This window comes from Maylandia zebra, linkage group LG7 (assembly GCF_041146795.1).
Source record: "Maylandia zebra isolate NMK-2024a linkage group LG7, Mzebra_GT3a, whole genome shotgun sequence".
In the NCBI taxonomy this organism is placed as follows: Eukaryota; Metazoa; Chordata; class Actinopteri; order Cichliformes; family Cichlidae; genus Maylandia; species Maylandia zebra.
In genome coordinates, this window is record NC_135173.1 from 48,325,779 (window position 1) to 48,345,731 (window position 19,953).

General features: G+C 37.1%; 1 protein-coding gene across 1 annotated transcript in view; it reads right to left on the minus strand.

Annotated features, from left to right (window-relative positions):
- Nucleotides 1-19,953, minus strand: part of astn2 (astrotactin 2) — a 303,516-nt gene that overhangs the window by 200,689 nt on the left and 82,874 nt on the right. Inside the window, exon 3 of the mRNA XM_012916877.3 lies at nt 8,665-9,091. Within this exon, the coding sequence (XP_012772331.2) occupies nt 8,665-9,091 (427 nt within the window). The remainder of the gene's footprint in view (nt 1-8,664; nt 9,092-19,953) is intronic.

Here is a 19,953-nt window from a genome sequence, read left to right on the forward strand (position 1 = left end):
CATGCCCTGAGGCAGGTGGTGATAAAGCATGTATTGGAGCTTAGGCGATGGCTTGGGCTCTGTTTCTGTACATGCACACTAAATTGTATCTTAGCAGGTGACAATAGGTTGCTTGTTCTATTATACCCCATTTCAATCCAAACTGCTTGTTATAAAGGTCATTTATAACAAGCAGTTTAGGCTGACTTGTCCAACATGAGTTTTCATGAACTGAAATCTGGTAGGGCCTCAGCATCCACATGACAGAAAACATAACAAACAAATAAAAAAAATAACAGCAACAACAAAAACAAAAATCATGGATAGACCAAAACAATTGTTGTGGTATCTACTTTCAATTCAAGCCTACCTCTTTCACATACATGTTTTAACATCTAGAGTAAGTTATGTATCTTTCCTATTCTTAGCCATCCTGCCTAGAAGCCAAACAGCATTCATATTCACGGAGGCATGCAGTCACAAGGGAAATGACGGGAATATTTGTGTAGATCTTTAGACCCTACAAACCCCTGCCGCTTTAATTTGGAGAAAGTCTGCAGGAAGAAAAGAAGCTGAGGGCCCAAGAAATTAAATTCCTGCAGATTTCAATTTTTTTATTATGTTTCAGTCTCTTCCTCACTTCCTCACATATTTTCTGTGCTTTTACCTCTGACACGCAGACGCACATGCAGACACATGCACTTCCTCTAGTCACATCTCTATTCCCCTGGCTTTCTCTCGTCTTTCACAGCTTGGGGAGCAAATGGGTACAGAGAAGATCAATGGGGGTGAGTGGGATGGTTGTGTGGGGTTGTGGGTAGGGGTTGGATAGGGTAGGGAGTTCACACTAGCTCTGATTCCCACTGTGATTTAATACATTTGTCATTGTTTCAATATGAACAGTCCAGTGTAGCTGTCTGGGAAAGCCTTCACAGCAGTGCTTCTGGAAGTCTGACATGTACATGAGAGAGAGTAAAAGGTTAGACAGAAACAAAGGGAAAGACAAAAGTGTCAGAGAAGACAAGGGATCCAGACATGAATGAAGAATAGCTAAAAGGGAGCCTGAGAAGGGCAGAATAGATATGGGTAGACAATGGTCGCCACTGGTGTTAAAGAAAAAAGAAATGAAGTGATGACTAGAATGAGATGCAGATAAGAGACTCAGTAGGAAGAGCACAGTGGGGTGGAAAAGGGAAGGGATGATAATGATAAGCAAAATATTCAGAGACAAAGACAAATTCAAAAACACAGGGGAATAGCACAAAAAGGGTGAAATCTTCCTAGTTAAACAATGCTGAAACATTGATTTAAACTGTAAATTGACGAGAATTAGAAGCCCTTACATCTACTGGGCAGTAAGATGTAATAATTATATAAAAATGCCTCAGTTTGTGAGATGAATATGCTTCAGAGGAACAAAATCCATGTTTGACTTTGACGTTAAGACAATACAAAATGAAAATGTTGTATGTTCAAAGAACATTTGAACATTCTCAACTACTTGAAAACATCTAATGTCCCATCGTTAGACACTTTCCCTTTCTGGTCTTTCCTTCTACTTGCATATTTTAAGGCCTGTGTTGCTTGCAGAGGCAAGAATAAAGTTCTATCTATAGCTTGGTTTTTGCCACGGGCCAGAATAAAATATGAATGTGTCTCCCCGTGCTGTGCCAGTTGAACATTGCAGGCCAAGCTCTGACCTCCAACTGCTCCAGACAGGCTGAACCTCCTGACTGGTAATCACAAATAAGTCTACGTCCCAACATTGAGGAACAAAACCTGGCTTACAATAATATTTTAGATGTCCTTATTCATTATGACACAAGACTCGAAAAAATGTTTGGATAAAGTATTCTGTGAGTAAATGTTTAATAAGTAGCAATGCTACAGTCGCATGCAGCCTATTCCCAACAGGAAACACCAACTGAAAAGTATTTTTTGTGCTCAAGAAAAGCACAGGGCAGACTGAGAGCTGGAAATGATAAGCAAGATAAGACTTAAAGAAATAAATGGTAAATGGCCTGTATTTGTATAGCGCTTTACTTGGTCCTAAGGACCCCAAAGCACTTTACACTATACACAATCATCCACCCATTCCCACACTGGTGATGGCAAGCTACAGTGTAGCCACAGCCGCCCTGGGGCGCACTGACATAGGCGAGGCTGCCGGACACTGGCGCCACCGGGCCCTCTGACCACCACCAGTAGACAACGGGTGAAGTGTCTTGCCCAAGGACACAACGACCGAGACTGTCGGAGCCGGGCTCGAACCAGCAACCTTCTGATTACAAGATGAACGCCCAACTCTTGAGCCACGATCGCTCCAAATAATGCTTTTGATTAAAGTAACTTTAAAAAGTCCTGGATTAGTTAAGTTCTTCTTTTCTGTATACACTCTAACCTCTCTCAAAATGTACCTCTATAATGCTTTCTGAACACTTCGAAGTCCAAGTTTTTTAAGTGATATAACCTTGGGAGGGGTTTCTCATAACTACATTTAGCGTTTGGATGTTCTCACAGTACACCAAGCCTATTCAAATGGCACACAAATTGTGTGTGTAGAGCCCTGTTGTTTCTGGCTTTTGGAGACTGAAGAGATAGTTTTGTGTGTGCATTATGAATCCAACATAGTGAAATTTACTTGTGTTGTAACTTTAAATATAATATAGAGACAAACTGTTCCAGGGTTAACCCCACTTTCTGTGTAGATCTCTTGTGTTATTTTCATATTTAGAACATCCTTATAGTAAACATAATGGTTATAATATAATCACAAAACCATTAACTCTGGATATGTTCAATTGCCATACTATTATTCTTTTTTTATGATTATTAATGACACCCAGTGATTGCACAGTCAGGCAGTGATGGGGTGTCTCCATGGTAAAATGATGTTTAACTTTTGACAGTTTCCAAAGACAATGAATATTAGCAATTATTTCCAGATCTTGCCTGAGAGTTGCTAAGAAATTTCCAGCACATGTAGGAGCGGAAATGAAGCAGAAAAAACATTATGCAAATATATAATTATGATAGGGTGCCAATTCATCACACACTCAGATAATTTATCACACCCAGAAACAATTCAGTTAATTTAATATGCTGCAAGCAATAGTATTCCACAAAGTGCATATTGACCAAAGGCAGGCTGAGGAGAACAGCTGCAGTTCTGGATTTGTCTCCAATAAGCTAAAATGGAGTACCTGTTTATTTACCATTTTAAAAAGAGGTACATACAGAAGATTTAAGGTTATTTTAAGGTTATATACTAAAACTTTCACAACTTGATCTTTCACATCGGAATAAACTTCTTAAATAATCAGTGTTTATTGTTTTGCAGATCTGAATTCCATTTCAGAAATGTATTCTTAAAAATGCATTTTAGAAATGTATTTCTGACCTACGTTGTAATTTCAAATATTATATGAATTATTTAAGATTAGGATTTTAGTGTCTGTTGTGCTATTTTTACATTTATTTTCCTTTTTTTTTTTTTCCTATTTCCTTACCTATAATTTTATTGGACAGACTGTTGGGAATCATGGCAGCACAGAAACATATTGATGGCTGTGGGTGACCAGCCTTAACCACATTTCAAAAGAGTCTCATAAAGATGGCTCACGAGATGGCATGTGATCGACCACCATGTATTGATTTAGTGCTTACAAACTCATTTCTGCAGGCATTTTTTTTGTCTGGCCCTGACAAAGGCTTCATGTTGGATCAGATTACTAAGGCTTCATTTCTCAATGAGTTGCTATACACGGATTTACTGGTTTCTAGTTCCTTATTTTTTCTTTGCTGCTCAAAATGATCTCATCAGCTGCTGCACTGTGCATGGGAGGATTTGCTCATCTTGTGCTCCTCTGAAACTTCCTTACTAAACAATGCACCAGAAATTGTAGGAGACTGATGAATCTGACACAGGCCTTTTTCACACTGGAGTGGGCAAGAATGACTAGAAGTTTTTTAATCTAGCCTAGAGCTCAAAAATCTCATTTCAGTACACATTTATTGGATTTTTTGACTTACAAAATCTTAGTCTTTGAACATGTGCATCCTTAATCTTCATCATGGGATGTTTTTGTAGACTTGTGCATGCTATAGTGTGCTTTATATTGTATGTGTTTGTTGAAATACGTCACATTCATCTTACTGTGATAAATTCACATCATTAACAACACACAGCTTTACTGCTTTCTGTGGATGGGGGATAGGAAGAATGTGAAGTCTTGTCATGATTCCCATCTATTTATCACGAGGAAGGAGAGCGAGCTTGAATCAGTATTAATCAAAACATTACCCCAAGGTAGCTTGACTGTGCCAAGCTGGCATCCATTTCCCATTAATGATGTCACATTAGTGATCTGAAGCCCGACACTAGATTATTACTCTGAGTTCAATTAAGGCTCAGTAAACACTTAATAACTTTGGCAGTGAATATGGAGTTGTTGATGACAATAATAACAATACTTCCCTTTTTCCCTTTTGGTTTCAAGTGGGTGAGTGCAGCCCCAATAATGAAGGACTTTAAGAATGCACAGTTAAGAATATATGTGAAATAAATGTCAAACAAAGTTTTTGCCAGACTGTACCTAGTTATTACTGCAATAAATAACAAAGAGCCACATGCCTATATGATTCAACGCTGCTTTCCTTGAGGACACTGAGAAGTCTTGGATACAGTAATTACTGTTTTGTGGTTTCGTTGTAATATTTAGAAACAGTTATATATTTTGCTAGATGTTTTCTGGTCCTGTGTTCTTGCTATAGAAAAAAAAGTGGGAAAAGAAACATTAACTTACAGATCCATTATTCTTGGAAAAAATGTGCTTTTACTCAGATTGGGGGTAGCTGCTCCATAGGGGGCAGGGAACTTAAAAATCTACTGTAGCAGCAGGATCTTCTGTCTAAATGCATTCTTCTCTTTTGTCTATTTTAAGCAAAACTTAGCCACATATCTGAAGATGTAAAATCTAAGTATCATCCCGATGATTCTCAGTGGGTTACATGTGCTGTCCAAGGCTTCATCAGTGTTTACAACTGAAATAAATACAAAGTAACTCCATTCAGCAGTTTTTGCAAGCAACATAACTTCACTAAAAGGAATAAAAGGCCCAACAGGAAGTAATATGGACTATTAAAACATAATAGAATCTTCAATTTGCGTTTAATGTTTCTTTTTGCTAATGAGATCCCATTACTAGTGAGTGAGAACTGATATAAAGCTATAATCTTAACATCTGACTAGCAGCATTGTACTTGCCTTAAAATTAAGCCTCAGCTATTTTAAGACCATTTTTTTTATTATATCAGAAATTATGTTCTGCTTTTTATCCACCAAGGAGGCAAAACCATAAGAGCATAGTGAAGTTCTTTGTGACAGTTTTGTTTGCCTGTTTGTGTGGTGTCTCAGTGTCAGATTAAACAAAACTAAAAAATATGAAAGAAAATGAATAAAGAAAACTTCCACGCCTAATTTAATGAAAATGGTGGAGGATGAGCAAAGGAAGAAATCAATACATTGTTTTGAATCTGGATACTCATGTTTAGTATATTACCATTATGCATGCCCATCCAGTGTGCCAAATGTAATCATTTTAATCCACATAATGCATTTTGCCAATCAGAAATGTGTTAATGTAGAATTTGTAGCAGTGATATGCGTCATGAGAACACATTTTTATCTCCAATACAAAATTCTCCTGTGGCGTCTAAGACATCTTAAAACATTTTCATGGTTTTGTTTAAGGACTCGTGCCATGCTAGGGAAATATTGGGGTCTGACTTAAAGCACAGAAAATATAGAGCTACTTAAAACACAGGTTTGTTTGAAACTGCTATACTTTATGACTGTAAATCCCCGTCCTCTTTTTGTAGATATCCTTTCCAAAAATGTAAGGTGAACAACGATAACAAAAAATATTATTTACTCTAAACTTTAGTTACCTTCTCGCCATAGACATTGATACAAGCTTTTCTATAAAAAACATACGTTTGTTTTGTTCTTTTAGTTATTGCATTCAGTCAGAGAATAATGTGACCTTGAAAGTTACTTTCAAAATAAGTGCGATACATTACTACCGAGCCTGTTACTGCACTGTTCATGGATGAACCAGTGAGGTGAATGCATTCTGCTGCTTACCTCTGCTCCAGAGTGTGTGTTAGATAGGACTAACAAGAGTCATTTTAAATGGAAATTGGATGGATTTGCTTGTTATTAATGTGAAGACCAGTGGCCCCATCCCAGATGCCCTCAGGACTGTGTTGGCAGAGCAGCGGTGTGAGTCCTAGGCCAGTCACTGAATATCTGAAGTAGTTAGTCACTCCTTGGACTTCTAATGCATTTGGTTTTGGGGAAATTATATTCTGAGAATAAAGCTTTTGTGGTTTTAATCTTGTATGTTTGCATATAGACACATTAAAGGTTAATGCATGAGTCAACAAACTAGTTGGGCCATTGAAGAAAATGAAAACATGCAAGGGCTAGGTTAATAAGTACATGGCAAATTCTGTGAAAACAAGTATTAGACTAAATTTTAATTAATCTATTAAATTAGACACATAGTGCAGCCAAAACCCAATAAACAATGCCAGCCACAAAGAACTTCACTATGCTTTTATGGTTGACAGTAATGAACCACAGTACAATCACATAACCCTTTGTCCTCTAGACAGACATATTGAGCCTGTAGGCTTGGGCCATTTTATCCCACTGGGAGGTAGTTGTTGACCATCCAAAACAAAGCATCAGTCACATTAGCAATTTATCACCGTCCACCATTAGCTCATTTTCCTGTCAGTCTCTCTACTAAATACAAAGAACAGTGCACTTCAAGTCAGTTATTTCTGAGAGAGTATCTCCATTTAAATCTAAGACTATGAAAGATTTCGAATAAGTTTAGTTTTATTCTTCAAATCTTAACCAAGTCAGTATGCATCACCCATTAAATCATGGCCAACAAAAAATAAATCATAAATAATTGTTGCATCACTACAAAGTCAAATTTGTTTTATTTGTATTAGTGAGGCTGTGTATTTAGACAGCAAATCTGATTTAAGTTTGATTTATGAATTTCATCCGTTTACATTGCCACATAAAATGCAGTAAAATAAAAATATCGAGAATAAAGAACACAAAAACAACACTTTTAACCTACTGTCATTCATAATTTATTTTAACAATTTGATATTACTGAAAGACTGCATTCATAAATTACAACTTTGATAATTTTTTTGATAACAACAAATTTACAAAAGAAACACCTGCTTGGTATGGGTGTTTTTGGATAAGGGCTGCTTTATTTGAGACAACATATATGAGATCTAAAAGAGACTGAGAGGAGAGGATGAATTGCTGGCCCAGTACACTAAAAATGTCAAGGATAAATAAATAGAGGTAGATCTTAATTTTAAATTGGTCACTTTTATGGATGAATCATGTCTTTAAATTTCTGTAGCTGAAAGATTAATAGCTTGTTAATCTGTCTCTATAGTTAATCTAAGGAATTCAAAGAACTGGAGATTAAATTGATGTAAATGTGAATATGGACATTTGTGTGTGAAAGTACTATATCCTAGAGTTTTGCAATTACAGTGAGTTCAGGTCAGTCTTTTGTTCAAAACTCTAGACATAATGATATTTTATCATCCTATTAATTTTTCCTCTATAAAAAACAAATGCTGAAACTGCATCAAACAACAGGTTTTCCACAGATTTCCCTTCTATAAATGTTTTTAAAACATAGACCAGTACTTAAATAGGATGATTTAAACTCAGAAAATTAAAATATCCATCAACTTCATAATTCTGAGCATTTTTAGCATGTTAATTGATTTAAATTTGTGATACAGAACAAATAACCAAGGAACCCTACAGTCCAACAGAGAAGGTTTGTGAGGGTACTGTAAACAAATACTTTATGCATAGCTTGAAATAACGATGTTTGCAGTGGAGTTTTAAATTTTATTGGCTAAAAAAAGTTTTATCATTACTTTATACGAAACATATTTATCTTGCTCAAAGTGGAGACCCATGACTCTTTTTACCAGGGATTAAAAAGCCGCCCACTGACACAAGTCAGCATTTAATTGACGTGACAAGTGGCCTCTGTCACTTGACCTTCACAAATGATGTTAAATGACAGTACATTAGATTTGAACTTGATACATATAGTAGGTGAATGGACAGATATGACAGCCAAGAAGCAGCAGTGTATGTTTGAGACTGTGGCTTCCTTATTTTAGTAGGAAACAGTAGGACCAACTTAAAGATAGTATCGTTGCAAATGTTAGATGATGGCAGGAATCATACAAAACTACTTATTTTTCTGAAAAAATATAAGCAGTACATGCTGTGCAATCAACAACATGGGTGGGCTGGCCTTAGCCAAGTGAAATGTCCATGCTGAGTAATCTAAGCACCTGGCACAGAGACACTCCGTGGATGTACAAAACATGCTCATAAAAGCAGCACAGCTACCACTGAGCACGACACATTTCCTATGACACCTGCCATTTCTTTTTTTAGTATGTTGCTCACAGCTGCATGATAGGAACAAAACCAACATCATGCAGTTAATATGACAGGGATCCCATAAATCTTAATTTCATGCGTGCAGTGTTCATATTTCCATAATTCTAATTTCATTTTCAAGGAGAATGTCTTTCAGACAACCAACCTACCTCGTTTGTCAAAATTATGCTTAATATCGTCTTCTTTGCACATCATATCTGGATGTCCTTGGATGCCAACTCCATAGTCATCTAGGACCTTCCCATCACTAAGCTTGTTGTGGATCTGGTTGGGTGTGGAGTTAAGTGAGTGCCCGCCTGCGTCCACCTCGTCATCACAGTCGTAATCGTCAAGAATTGGAGTCTCACGAATAGGCATTCCAATGACAGAGCTGCCATGCTGGTGTGTGCTTCGAGAACCCCGATAACTGTCACGGCCCTGCGGTCCAAGCAGAACGGAGGGAATGTAGTGGATCTCATGTGTGGCCTCGGTACTTGCACTCTTTTGGGGGATACGGCGACGCTTGCACCATCGATGGCGGGTATACAGCACAAGGGTGAAAAGGAGGATTAGGAGGAGGAGTGCTATGAGGCCTCCCTGGATAAAAGTAAAACAAAGGAGAAAAAGACTGAATATCAGGAAGGCACACAACGACAACTCTTAATGAGAGCAAATTCAGAGAACTTAAGATATTTTACTGGTAACCAGCTTTAATTTTACAAACTGCAAAATAAAGAGAGGGCTTTGCATCTTATAATAACAATTATAATCACCGCCTCAGTGCCAGTTATATTAGGCTGAATGCCAATTAGCACAATTTGCCAGCTAATAAAGGAGGTCTGGCAATCAACACTTTGACATGAGAGTTCTCAAAGCAACATGAGGCTAACAGAGTTCTGAGAAAGTCTATTTGTACCAGTCTTTAAAAATAACAATAATCTTACACTGTGGAGAAAAGGGTATTGCAAGTTTGATCTAATCAACAAGCATGTCACATTTTCACAAATTTAATGTATGTATACTCAATTTGTTAATATGAATGGTAACTAGGCTTCTATGTTCTATCTCCAGTCTCTGTGAGACAACACAAGCTGATGAGGGGCGAAAGTATTTTATACATGAAAGAGGAAGAAAACAGAGCATAGCCCTATAGCAATGAAGACATCAGCAAGCCATTAGAAGATAGGAAGGCTACAGATACATGTAACACACTGTATTCGGCACATGGAATACAGTGAACTGAACTGAACATGTACAGCAGATATAAAACACAATAAAAATAAATAATACTAAAAACTACCACAAACCAAACTCTGCAGTTCTCAGGAATCATTTTACATCATGAGTTGCAAATCAAATCAATAAAGTGAATAAATGATTTGCATTATACTATGTACATGCCACTGCTGTTTCCATTCCTTATTTGAAGTCTCACTAACAACTACAGACAGAGGTTCAGCATAAATAATTTTCTTTGTAGCAATGTTGCATCTCAACCCCCCTCGGAATGAGCACACATACCAATACACAAAGGTTATTAGCCCGTTTTGCCCTCTCTTTCTTCCCTAAGCCTTTACTATACCCCTGTAAATTCACCAAGGAGCATCACATTTCTCCAAGGTTCATTCAATATCTGACCACAGAAACATCAAACACCGCGCCATACGCAGTTGTTGGATGATAACGTAAATCCATATGCACAGACAGAATGGTTGGAAGTACCGGAGGGCATGACTTATTCTTTGATTTTTCACACTGGCCCCCAATAGGTGAGACGTAATATTGAATTCTGCAAGACATAGTTACCTAAGGGTGATAAATTTATAATGTCAGACAGAAAACACAGCGTCAGCACTTTTCCAAGTACATAAATAACAGTGCGGCTATATTTACAAAATTATACGGGCACATGCACATATACATGCACAAATAGGAACACAGAAAATCATATGCACACACACACACACACACACACACACACACACACACACACACACACACCACAACAGAGTAATAAATAAAAACCACAAGGGTTCATTCATCACAACATTTAAAATTCCATCTTCATGACTGAAAACAAACCCCTTTCAAATTAGAACTCATGCACTGCCGAGTGTCCATAAATCAAATATGCTGAGAGGTGAGGCAGCAGAGAGGACTAGTATCATACACATGCTTGTCCATTAATCTCCAAAAGGATGGCAGCTTTGGAGAAATATATTCTCAAATTCCCCTTAGTATTTTTCATCTGCAATGGTTTCCTCTAAACAACAGGAAAAAAGAATAGACTGACATTTAATTTTAGGCACAGGGTAATAATGGTGTCACATTCGATGGTTTGGTAGGACAACCATTAAATGATTGTCAAAAATGAAAATAATATGGATAAAATGCTACCTAAAACATTTACATAGATAGGTATTAGTTCACCTCAATATCCACTTAAAGTGAAATTAAAATATTAATTGTCACTTTCTATGAAAATGTGATTACACACTCTACAGTGGATCTATATAGTATAACATAGTTTGCCATGAAAACCCATAATTATCCCACTTAAATTTAAAAAAAAGTGCTGATCTATAATGAAGTGTCAGGTGGTTGCTGTGGAAACTACAAGTGAAACTGGGTTTTGAAAAGAAATTGTATTTCCTGTTGTTGTAGTAGGTCTACAGAAATCCATCATATTCTGTGGTATTTTTTGTAGTGCGGCTGCCATGTGAGGAGAACATATCTCTGAAAACTGGGAAAACAGACAAAAGGCCAAAACTTTGAATTTATAAAAAAGCATAAGGAGATATATTTTTATAACAACGGAAAAATTCAGAGATGAAATAAAAGGCTTGAGCACTGTGTGGAATGATAGATCTCTCCAGAGGTCCACAGAGGGATTAAAAACCATTACTAAAGCATTTGATGGATGTATGTATCAAAATATCTAGTTAAACTTAGCACATCCGGTCAAGCAAGTGATTATGTGCTAATATGAAAATATCTAGCGGAGCCTGCACCTACTGAACTTGATTTTTTGTCGACAGCAGATGTCTCCTCTCGTCATCTGAACCATCTCTGTGAAAGTTGTCCTTAAGGAGTCCTTAAAGGAGTTATAAAAAGTTTATTCACACTGCACTTTAACTCCTCAACATCACACATGTATGCTGACGTGCTTAACAAGAGAAAACCTTTCTGCTGAGATGATAAATCACAGTGTAACTTGTTCATTTTGCTTGCGGCTTGTGCAATGTGCACGTGCAAACAGCTCCTCCAGTTTTTGTTAACAGAACCTGCACGCGTCCATGAACATGAGAGAAACTACAGACTCCATTGTTTCACAGTACAATGCTTTCCTGAGACATAAGGTGAGAGATTGATTTCACTTTGGTATGTTTTAATTAATGCCTATTTTTAGATTTGACTGGGTAAGTACTGCTTGTCATCATGTTGGATCACCAACTATTATGGAAATACTGGAAAATACTGGAAGACTCTCTGAAAAGTTGCATTGGTGAACTTGTCTTTCAAATACTTTTTTCTTTACCTTTCTATTTTTCTCTCTCAAATTTCCCTCATCATCTAATCTCACAGCAATTTTCTCTGCACTTACCACTGTTCCCACTTTTTCTCTCTCTCTTGCTTGATTACTATATGTCTCTCAGTTTCCATTCTCCCTCATGTTTGATCACATTTTTTCTCTACTCTTCACTACAACAGCCATATAAATTCATAGTGGCAGATGTAGCCATGAGGGAAAATGGGTTTTGTGTTCATCTTCAAACCCTACAAATCCCTGCTGCTTTAGTCCTAAATGACTTTACAGGAAGGAGAGTGGCTGCAAGCCCCATATTTCTACACTTTTCTGAAGATTTAGTGCAGTTCGTGATTATTTTCCTTACTTTGCATTTCTTTTTTCTATTGCTCCTAAATTACTTTGTGTTATTCTTTCTTTTTACCTTTTACTTTTCTCTCTGTAACATCACCCTTTAGCTTTTTATTAGTCTTTTTGCTCTTGCCCCGACTTTTTTTTTTGCCTTTCATTCCCCTAACCTCACGTTTTCTCTGTACTAGCTACTAGATCATGTTCCCTCCTTCCTTTCATGTTCCCCTGTCAAGCTTGATTACCACCATTACATCCCTTCTCAGTTACTCCTTATTCCCTTTCTTCAGCAGACTGAATTGAATATAGCTATAGACACCAGCACTGAATTATTAAACAATTTTACAAACCTTTTTTTTTCCCAATTGAGAAAGTAACAAATTTACCCTGACTAAACTGACTAAACCCTGACTAAAAATTAACATCTATACAGAACGTGTGAAAGTTCAAGCCAGTCTCAATTTAACCACCACCGCAACAGCTATGGTTCAATTAATTAAGACTAAGCAACGCTTTTTTGAATCTGGCGACAAGGCAGGGAAACTTCTGGCTTATCAAGCCCGTGCCGAAGCAACCTCTAAGCTAATCCCAAAGGTCAAGTCTGCTGCTGGTGACATAATATCGGACCCAGAGTGAATTAATGAAGTATTTGTAAGAGTCTATTCCAATCTGTACACTTCAAGTTCTCCCCCTCTATCAGAAGAAACTCTCCAAATATACATTTTCCAAGAATAGATAGAGATCTGACGAAAGGATTAGGGGGACCTATCACTGTAGTAGAGGTACAAGAAGCCATTAAATCCTTAAACACAGGTAAATCGCCGGGCCCTGACGGTTACTCTGCAGAATACTATAAAGTCAATTCTGATCTTATGGCACCGTTGTTGAAAGATATGTATAATGAAGCCTTTTCAAAATGTCAATTACCCAAGACTTTGTCCGAAGCTACTATTTGTTTAATCTTGAAAAAGGATAAGGATCCTTTGTTGTGCAGTAGTTACAGACCAATTTCTCTTTTAAATATTGATTTAAAAATACTATCTAAAATCCTCGCACTTAGGCTACAACGTGTTCTGTCACAAATTATCGCCTTTGACCAGACGGGGTTTATGGCCGGCAGGCACTCATATGACAATTCAAGACGCCTCTTGAATATTATCCATACATCGTGCAACTCAATTCCAGAGGTTGTGGTATCTCTTGACGCGGAGAAAGCTTTCGACCGCGTCGAGTGGAGCTTCCTCTATGAGGTGATGGATAGGTTTGGCTTGGGGGCTGACTTTATTCTCTGGGTTAAGCTACTATATTCCTCGCCATCCACCTGTATTCGTACTAACAACAACTTGTCTTTGCCTTTTCCACTTGAGAGGGGCACTAGGCAAGGGTGCCCTCTCTCACCCCTCCTATTCGCCATTGCTATCGAGCCTCTTGCAATATGGCTGCGTTCAGAGAATAGATTTAAAGGCATTACAAGGTTCGGTGTGACTCACAAACTCTCCCTTTATGCAGATGACTTGCTCCTGTACATTTCTGACCCTCTAAACTCATTCCCGGTGCTTTTTGACATACTGGACCAATATGGTACACTGTCAGGATATAAGGTCAATTATCAAAAAAGTGAGTTGCAACCCCTTAATTCCCTGGCCAGAGCTCTTCCCCACTCAATAGTGCCTTTTAAGTGGACAGAAACCGGATTTAGATATTTGGGGGTTTTTATTTCCTCTTCTATACAGAAAATGATGAGGGAGAATTTTCTATCCCTACTAGAAAATGTTGGGAAAGATTGTGACCGCTGGACTTCTCTACCATTGTCAGTGGCAGGGAGAGTTAACCTGATAAAGATGAGTGTCCTCCCAAAATTCTTGTATCTTTTTCAACATGTCCCGATTTTTCTTACCAAGGCATTTTTTGACAAGTTAGAAAAGATTCTGTTACATTTCATATGGGGAGGGAAACAAGCTAGAATTTGCAAGTCTATTCTTCAGTCCTCTAAAAGTGATGGTGGTCTTGGTTTGCCCAATTTTAGACACTACTATTGGGCAGCTAACATACAAAAACTTTTACAATGGGTTCATAACGACCCCCCTGTAACAGCCTGGGTACAAATGGAAACTGCATCTAGCTGTTACTCATTATCATCAATACTCAGCTCACCACTCCCTTTTTCTCCAACCCTTGTTGGGGATAATCCAATAGCTAAGGAAACAGTAACTATTTGGCGACAGTTCAGAAAATACTTCGGGCTACTTGGACCGTCTTTGCTAACACCTTTATCAAAAAATTTTAATTTTGCACCTTCAAACACTGATGCGGCCTTTAGTAGTTGGAAAGATAACGGACTTAGGACTGTTAAGGACTTGTATAGTCAGGACACCTTTCTATCTTTTGCTGACCTATCGTCCAAATACGACCTGCCTAACTCCAACTTTTTTCGCTATCTTCAGGCTAGAAATTTTGTAAAAACGCAGTTCCCTCACTTTCCCAATCGGCCTCCAGAAACAAATCTGGATATCATCCTGCAGACGAACCCTCATCAAAACAGACTGATATCAGCCTTGTATAAAATACTAGATGCTTTGGTCCCCAAATCCATTTCTCATATTAAGCTGAGATGGGAGGAAGAGCTTCAGACAACCCTGCCAGAACAGCAGTGGGATCGTGCTTTGAAATTGATTCACTCGTCTTCAATTTGTGCTCGTCATGCTTTGATTCAGTGTAAGGTGGTCTATAAAGTACACTATACAAACGCAAAATTATCTAAAATCTATCCAACCATCAGTGATGCCTGTAGCAGATGTGGACTATCGCCTGCCAACCATGTCCACATGTTTTGGTCATGTTCGAAACTGAGTGCATTTTGGAGGAATATATTCGACACACTTAGCCAAGCATATGGCCAGACTGTCCTTCCTAACCCACTCTCTGCAATTTTTGGCATTCCTCCTGACTTGAACTTATCTGGTCCCCTCAAACAGGCCCTAGCCTTTACCACTTTACTGGCCCGGAGGCTTATTCTGTTGAAGTGGAAGCTTCCCCACCCCCCAACTCATGACCATTGGGTGAGAGATGTACTCTTTAACTTAAAGCTGGAAAAACTTAGATTCTCTCTAAAAGGTTCTATTAGGGAATTTAATAAAATCTGGAAATCATTTCTCTTGCTGGTCGACACTATTACTTTACTTCCTGAGTCTGCAGTGAACTGAGCGAAGCTACATTATAATGTTTTTTTGTTTTTTTTTTTTAAATCTTATTTATACCTTATCTATTTGTTTTTCCTTTTGTTTTGCTTGGTCCTTTCTCTGTTATTTGTTTTCTCTGTTTTTGTTTTGTTTGTTTTTGTTTGTCTGTTTGGTTACGGGGCGGGGGGAGGGGGGGGGGAGTTGTGGTTGTTGTTGTTTTTTGGGGGTTATGCTTGTTATGTGTATGGGTCCTGAGGTGTTGGGTTTTTTTTTGTTTTTTGTTTTTTTTTTTTTCTAAATTTATTTTTTAGGTTTTTGTGTGTGTGTGTGTGTGTGTGTGTGTGTGTGTGTGTGTGTGTGTGTGTGTGTGTGTGTGTGTGTGTGTGTGTGTGTGTGTGTGTGTGTGGGCAGAAACTGGTTTTCTGCAGTGTTTTGTCTATTGTAGACCTGGTAGGGGGAGAATTTGGGTTGGGGGGTTGGAGGGTATAATGGACATACCACTGTTCTGAAATCAAGATGGACTTAGCTGTTGCTAACTTTGTATGTCATTGTTGAAATTAATAAAACAAAGTTGAAATAAAAATTAACATAATTATCCCCAGATATATACATCTTTAATTTTTAAAAAGGTATTCCCACCTTTAGGATGAAAATAAAACACACATCAATAATATAATAAATGACAAAGAGACAATATTTAAAATTAAAATAACGAATAAACCATTTGTGTAATAATCACAAATGTTGCTCTTGTTTTAAAAATCAAGCCAAACAGCAAACCAATACAAAGCTAATCTAATTTTCTTAACAGTAGATAAGAACACCAATGACAACAACATTTGTCAGAGATTGTGGATGTTAAGTTTTGTTGCTTTTTGCTTCTATGCAACTATGTTGCTACTGTATGGTCGGAATTGAGAAGAACATCTCAGGAGGATGACCTATGGCAGTTTATAAGCCACAAGTCATGCTCTGACACGGTTTGGCAGTCTACCTACCAATATTGATGGAGATTGACTCAGCAATATAATATACTGGTGAGGAAAAAAAAGAAGATGTGAGTCCATTCTGTTATCACTAATGACAACTATTAGGGTCTCTAATTAATGTAGTAAACCTATGCCATTCTGGAATCAGGGACTGCAATATACCACAACCTCATCTTAGAAAATCTTTCCACCAACAGAATGGCCTAAGACCTCAAATGCTGCCCACATAGTGCATGTTACTTGCAAACAACACCACCTCCAGTTGTGAAAAACGTGTATATCTTTTATAGTAAACTGGTCAAAACAGTTAAATAATAGCATAATTTTACTGTTATTTAGTAGTTAAATTTCAGTGTCTTCAAAAACTAAAAAGAAGAGAAAACATATGTACAAGGAAAACCAGAAGTAAGATTGAAAATAAAAAGAATAAAAAGAAAAATAAGAAGAAATATGGTGCACAGTTGACAATTGACTATATCAGAAAGAAACAGTTAAGTAAGTAAAGCAAAGTAAAGCCATATATGAGAAACTAAGAATAAAAATACATGAGAAAAAGCAATTTTTGAATATTGCATTAAAGAGGAAACTGATTAAAGGCAAGCAGAATACTGAACTGAATAGATTGGACAATATACCAAGTGACATCGAGTCAGTTCCTTTTTATTAACTGGAAATTCATGTTGAATTGTGGTTATTTGCACCACTGACACACCCATTTTTTTTTTTTATCTTACTGTTACAATCTACAGATTATGCAGACTGTGTGGAGTGTGATATGGCAGGCAAACTGGATTCAACAAAAAGCAAGCAGTTTTATTAGGCTGTTAAAGAGTTCAAAAAGTAAAACATAAATTGAAAAAAGGAACTATAAACTGTATTTACAGGCATAAGCAGCACATGGAGAATGTAAACAGACACTGACAAACCCTAAAGGGAAGGCAGCACTGTGTATAAACAGAAGGGCAAGAACAGCAGACAAGAACACAGCTGGGTATCAAGATGCAGGTAAAAGCAATCAAGGACAATGAGATGGGAGGGAAGGTAAAACAAAACTAACTATTTAAATAAAACAGGAAAAGAGAAGTATTAACTAAATGGGGAAATCCATACATTAATGAACTCAATATAGTGGGATTGACACAACAGGATAGAAGTGAGGGAAGAATACTCTACTACAACAAAGAAGCAGATATAAACACTAAGAATTAAACAGAGATATTTAAATAATCAAAATTTGAAAGTCCATAAACTCAAAAGGATCCTGATTCTTAGATCTATTTTTTGTTTGTTTTTTGCTTTTTTAATTTGTTTTTTCTTGATTTGATTTCACTACAAACAGGAACAACCCTCTTTTCATCATGGCCTCAGTTAACTTTTAATGCAACACCATTGTAACACTACGACCATATTACTAGAATCTGGTATGCATATGCAATATCACTTTAATTAACAACACATGAAATATTCTTGAATCCATCCATCCAGTATTTTCCAGCTCCAGCTTTTTCAATTAGGATTAGGATTCAACTTTATTGACATTAGACATGTACAAATACAGGGTAACGAAATACAGTTCATGAGGTCATGAGGGTGCTAGAGCCAGTCACAGCAAGCGGGGTAAACACTAGACAGACAACCTATCACAGGGCTTCTAGAATAAATGTTTTGGGGGTTTTTTCTGAATCTTAACATTCTATGAAAGCTGAAATCCTCTATTATACATATTTAAAAGGAAACATTTTTAACAACACTACTGTGGACTATAACTCTAGCATTTTAAATTACAAGCGAAAAAAAAACATGCAGAAACCTAATATTTTGGATACATTTTTTTTTTATCAATTAGTACCCCAGAAATAGGACGCATATATTGGTATGTATGTAAGGTAGATTACATGTTTAAAATATAAAGAGGCCATCTGTAAATCTTCTCAGAGAGAGAGTCTGTGTGTGTGTGTGTGTGTGTGTGTGTGTGTGTGTGTGTGTGTGTGTGTGTGTGTGTGTGTGCGCGCGCGCATACCCAGAATCAGAATGCATTCTAAATCAAGTCACCATTAATTTAATCCAACTGTATAAGCAATGTTAAATGAAGGACTCTTTGATACATTAGGAAACACCATCACCATAGCTTCACTGTGTACTTGAATCCAGATCCTGGCCTGTTGAACGAACAAGCAGATGTTTGCTATGTATAAGAAAAACAGCTGATGATCTTAGTCAAAATGTACAACTAAAGATCAAATTGATGCAATACATAAATGTATAAAACTACTTTACTGCAGTGACTGAGTTATATAGTGTAATGAAGAGAAAACAGACAAAGATGCTAAAAACCCCAAATACATGAATGAATTTTAGATGTTAGCTTGTGGTTATAAACCATCTTATAAAAACAGAGTAAAGCTAAAAAACCGGGTAACTTCAGCTTATAATCATGCAATCATACATGAATATTCATACTGAATGTACATTAGAGAAGATGTCTGTGTCTTCTAAATCGATATGGACACAAGAAGCAGTTTATGTATTTCACTATTATAAAAAAAACAAAACAAAAAAACAGACAAAGCTCAATCGAGACAGTTTACAGGGGAGCTTGAATATGGTGGCATCATACATATTTGGCTGGAAAAAATATGACTACTTTGAGCAGCAGACAGTCGAGAGGTTAAGAACCCCAAAACAAAATCTCATTAGACTTTATTATTAATCTTGATTGTAGTGAATGTGCATTAAATATATTCAATCACTGACTAATTACAGACAACAGAGCTAATGAAAGGAGCAGCAACATGCCCAGTCAGGGGTTTGTTATGCTTTAAAATATACAATACAATGCTGTCAGATTCTTTTGTTTGTTCGTTTAATCTGAGCTGTCAGTCTTCTTAAGAGTGGTGAGATAAACAGATGTGTTGTAATAATGTAGCTAAGAAATCAGACTATTTGCATACGCTATTTCCACTGCAATTTCCTGTTCATTATTATTATTATTATTACACTTTCATAAATGATAAGCGCAGCATATTTACTTTTATTACCTGAGAAGACATCACGAAGAGTGAGTGAAATGGCTATTTCGCATGTTGTCCGAAGTCTTTGGACAAGAGCCTTTTTTTGACTAGCTTCCTTACAAAATGCATTGTCAGCATTTATTATGATTTTTGCATCTGAGTTTGGTGTTCAGATTTGCACTCAAGCATGCATAGCAATAATAAAGTATGTAGCAATTTCTGTTGTTCTATCTAATCTCTGTAAAATTCTTACGACTCTCAATCTGATGGCATTGCTTCTGTTGAGGACCAAAATAGCACTGTCACCATGGATATCTCAGATGTGTCACTTCTCTTTGGCCCATTCATAGGAAAAAGTAATCTGCAACAGCAGATGTCTAACCAGATGCACATTACATTTTTTTTT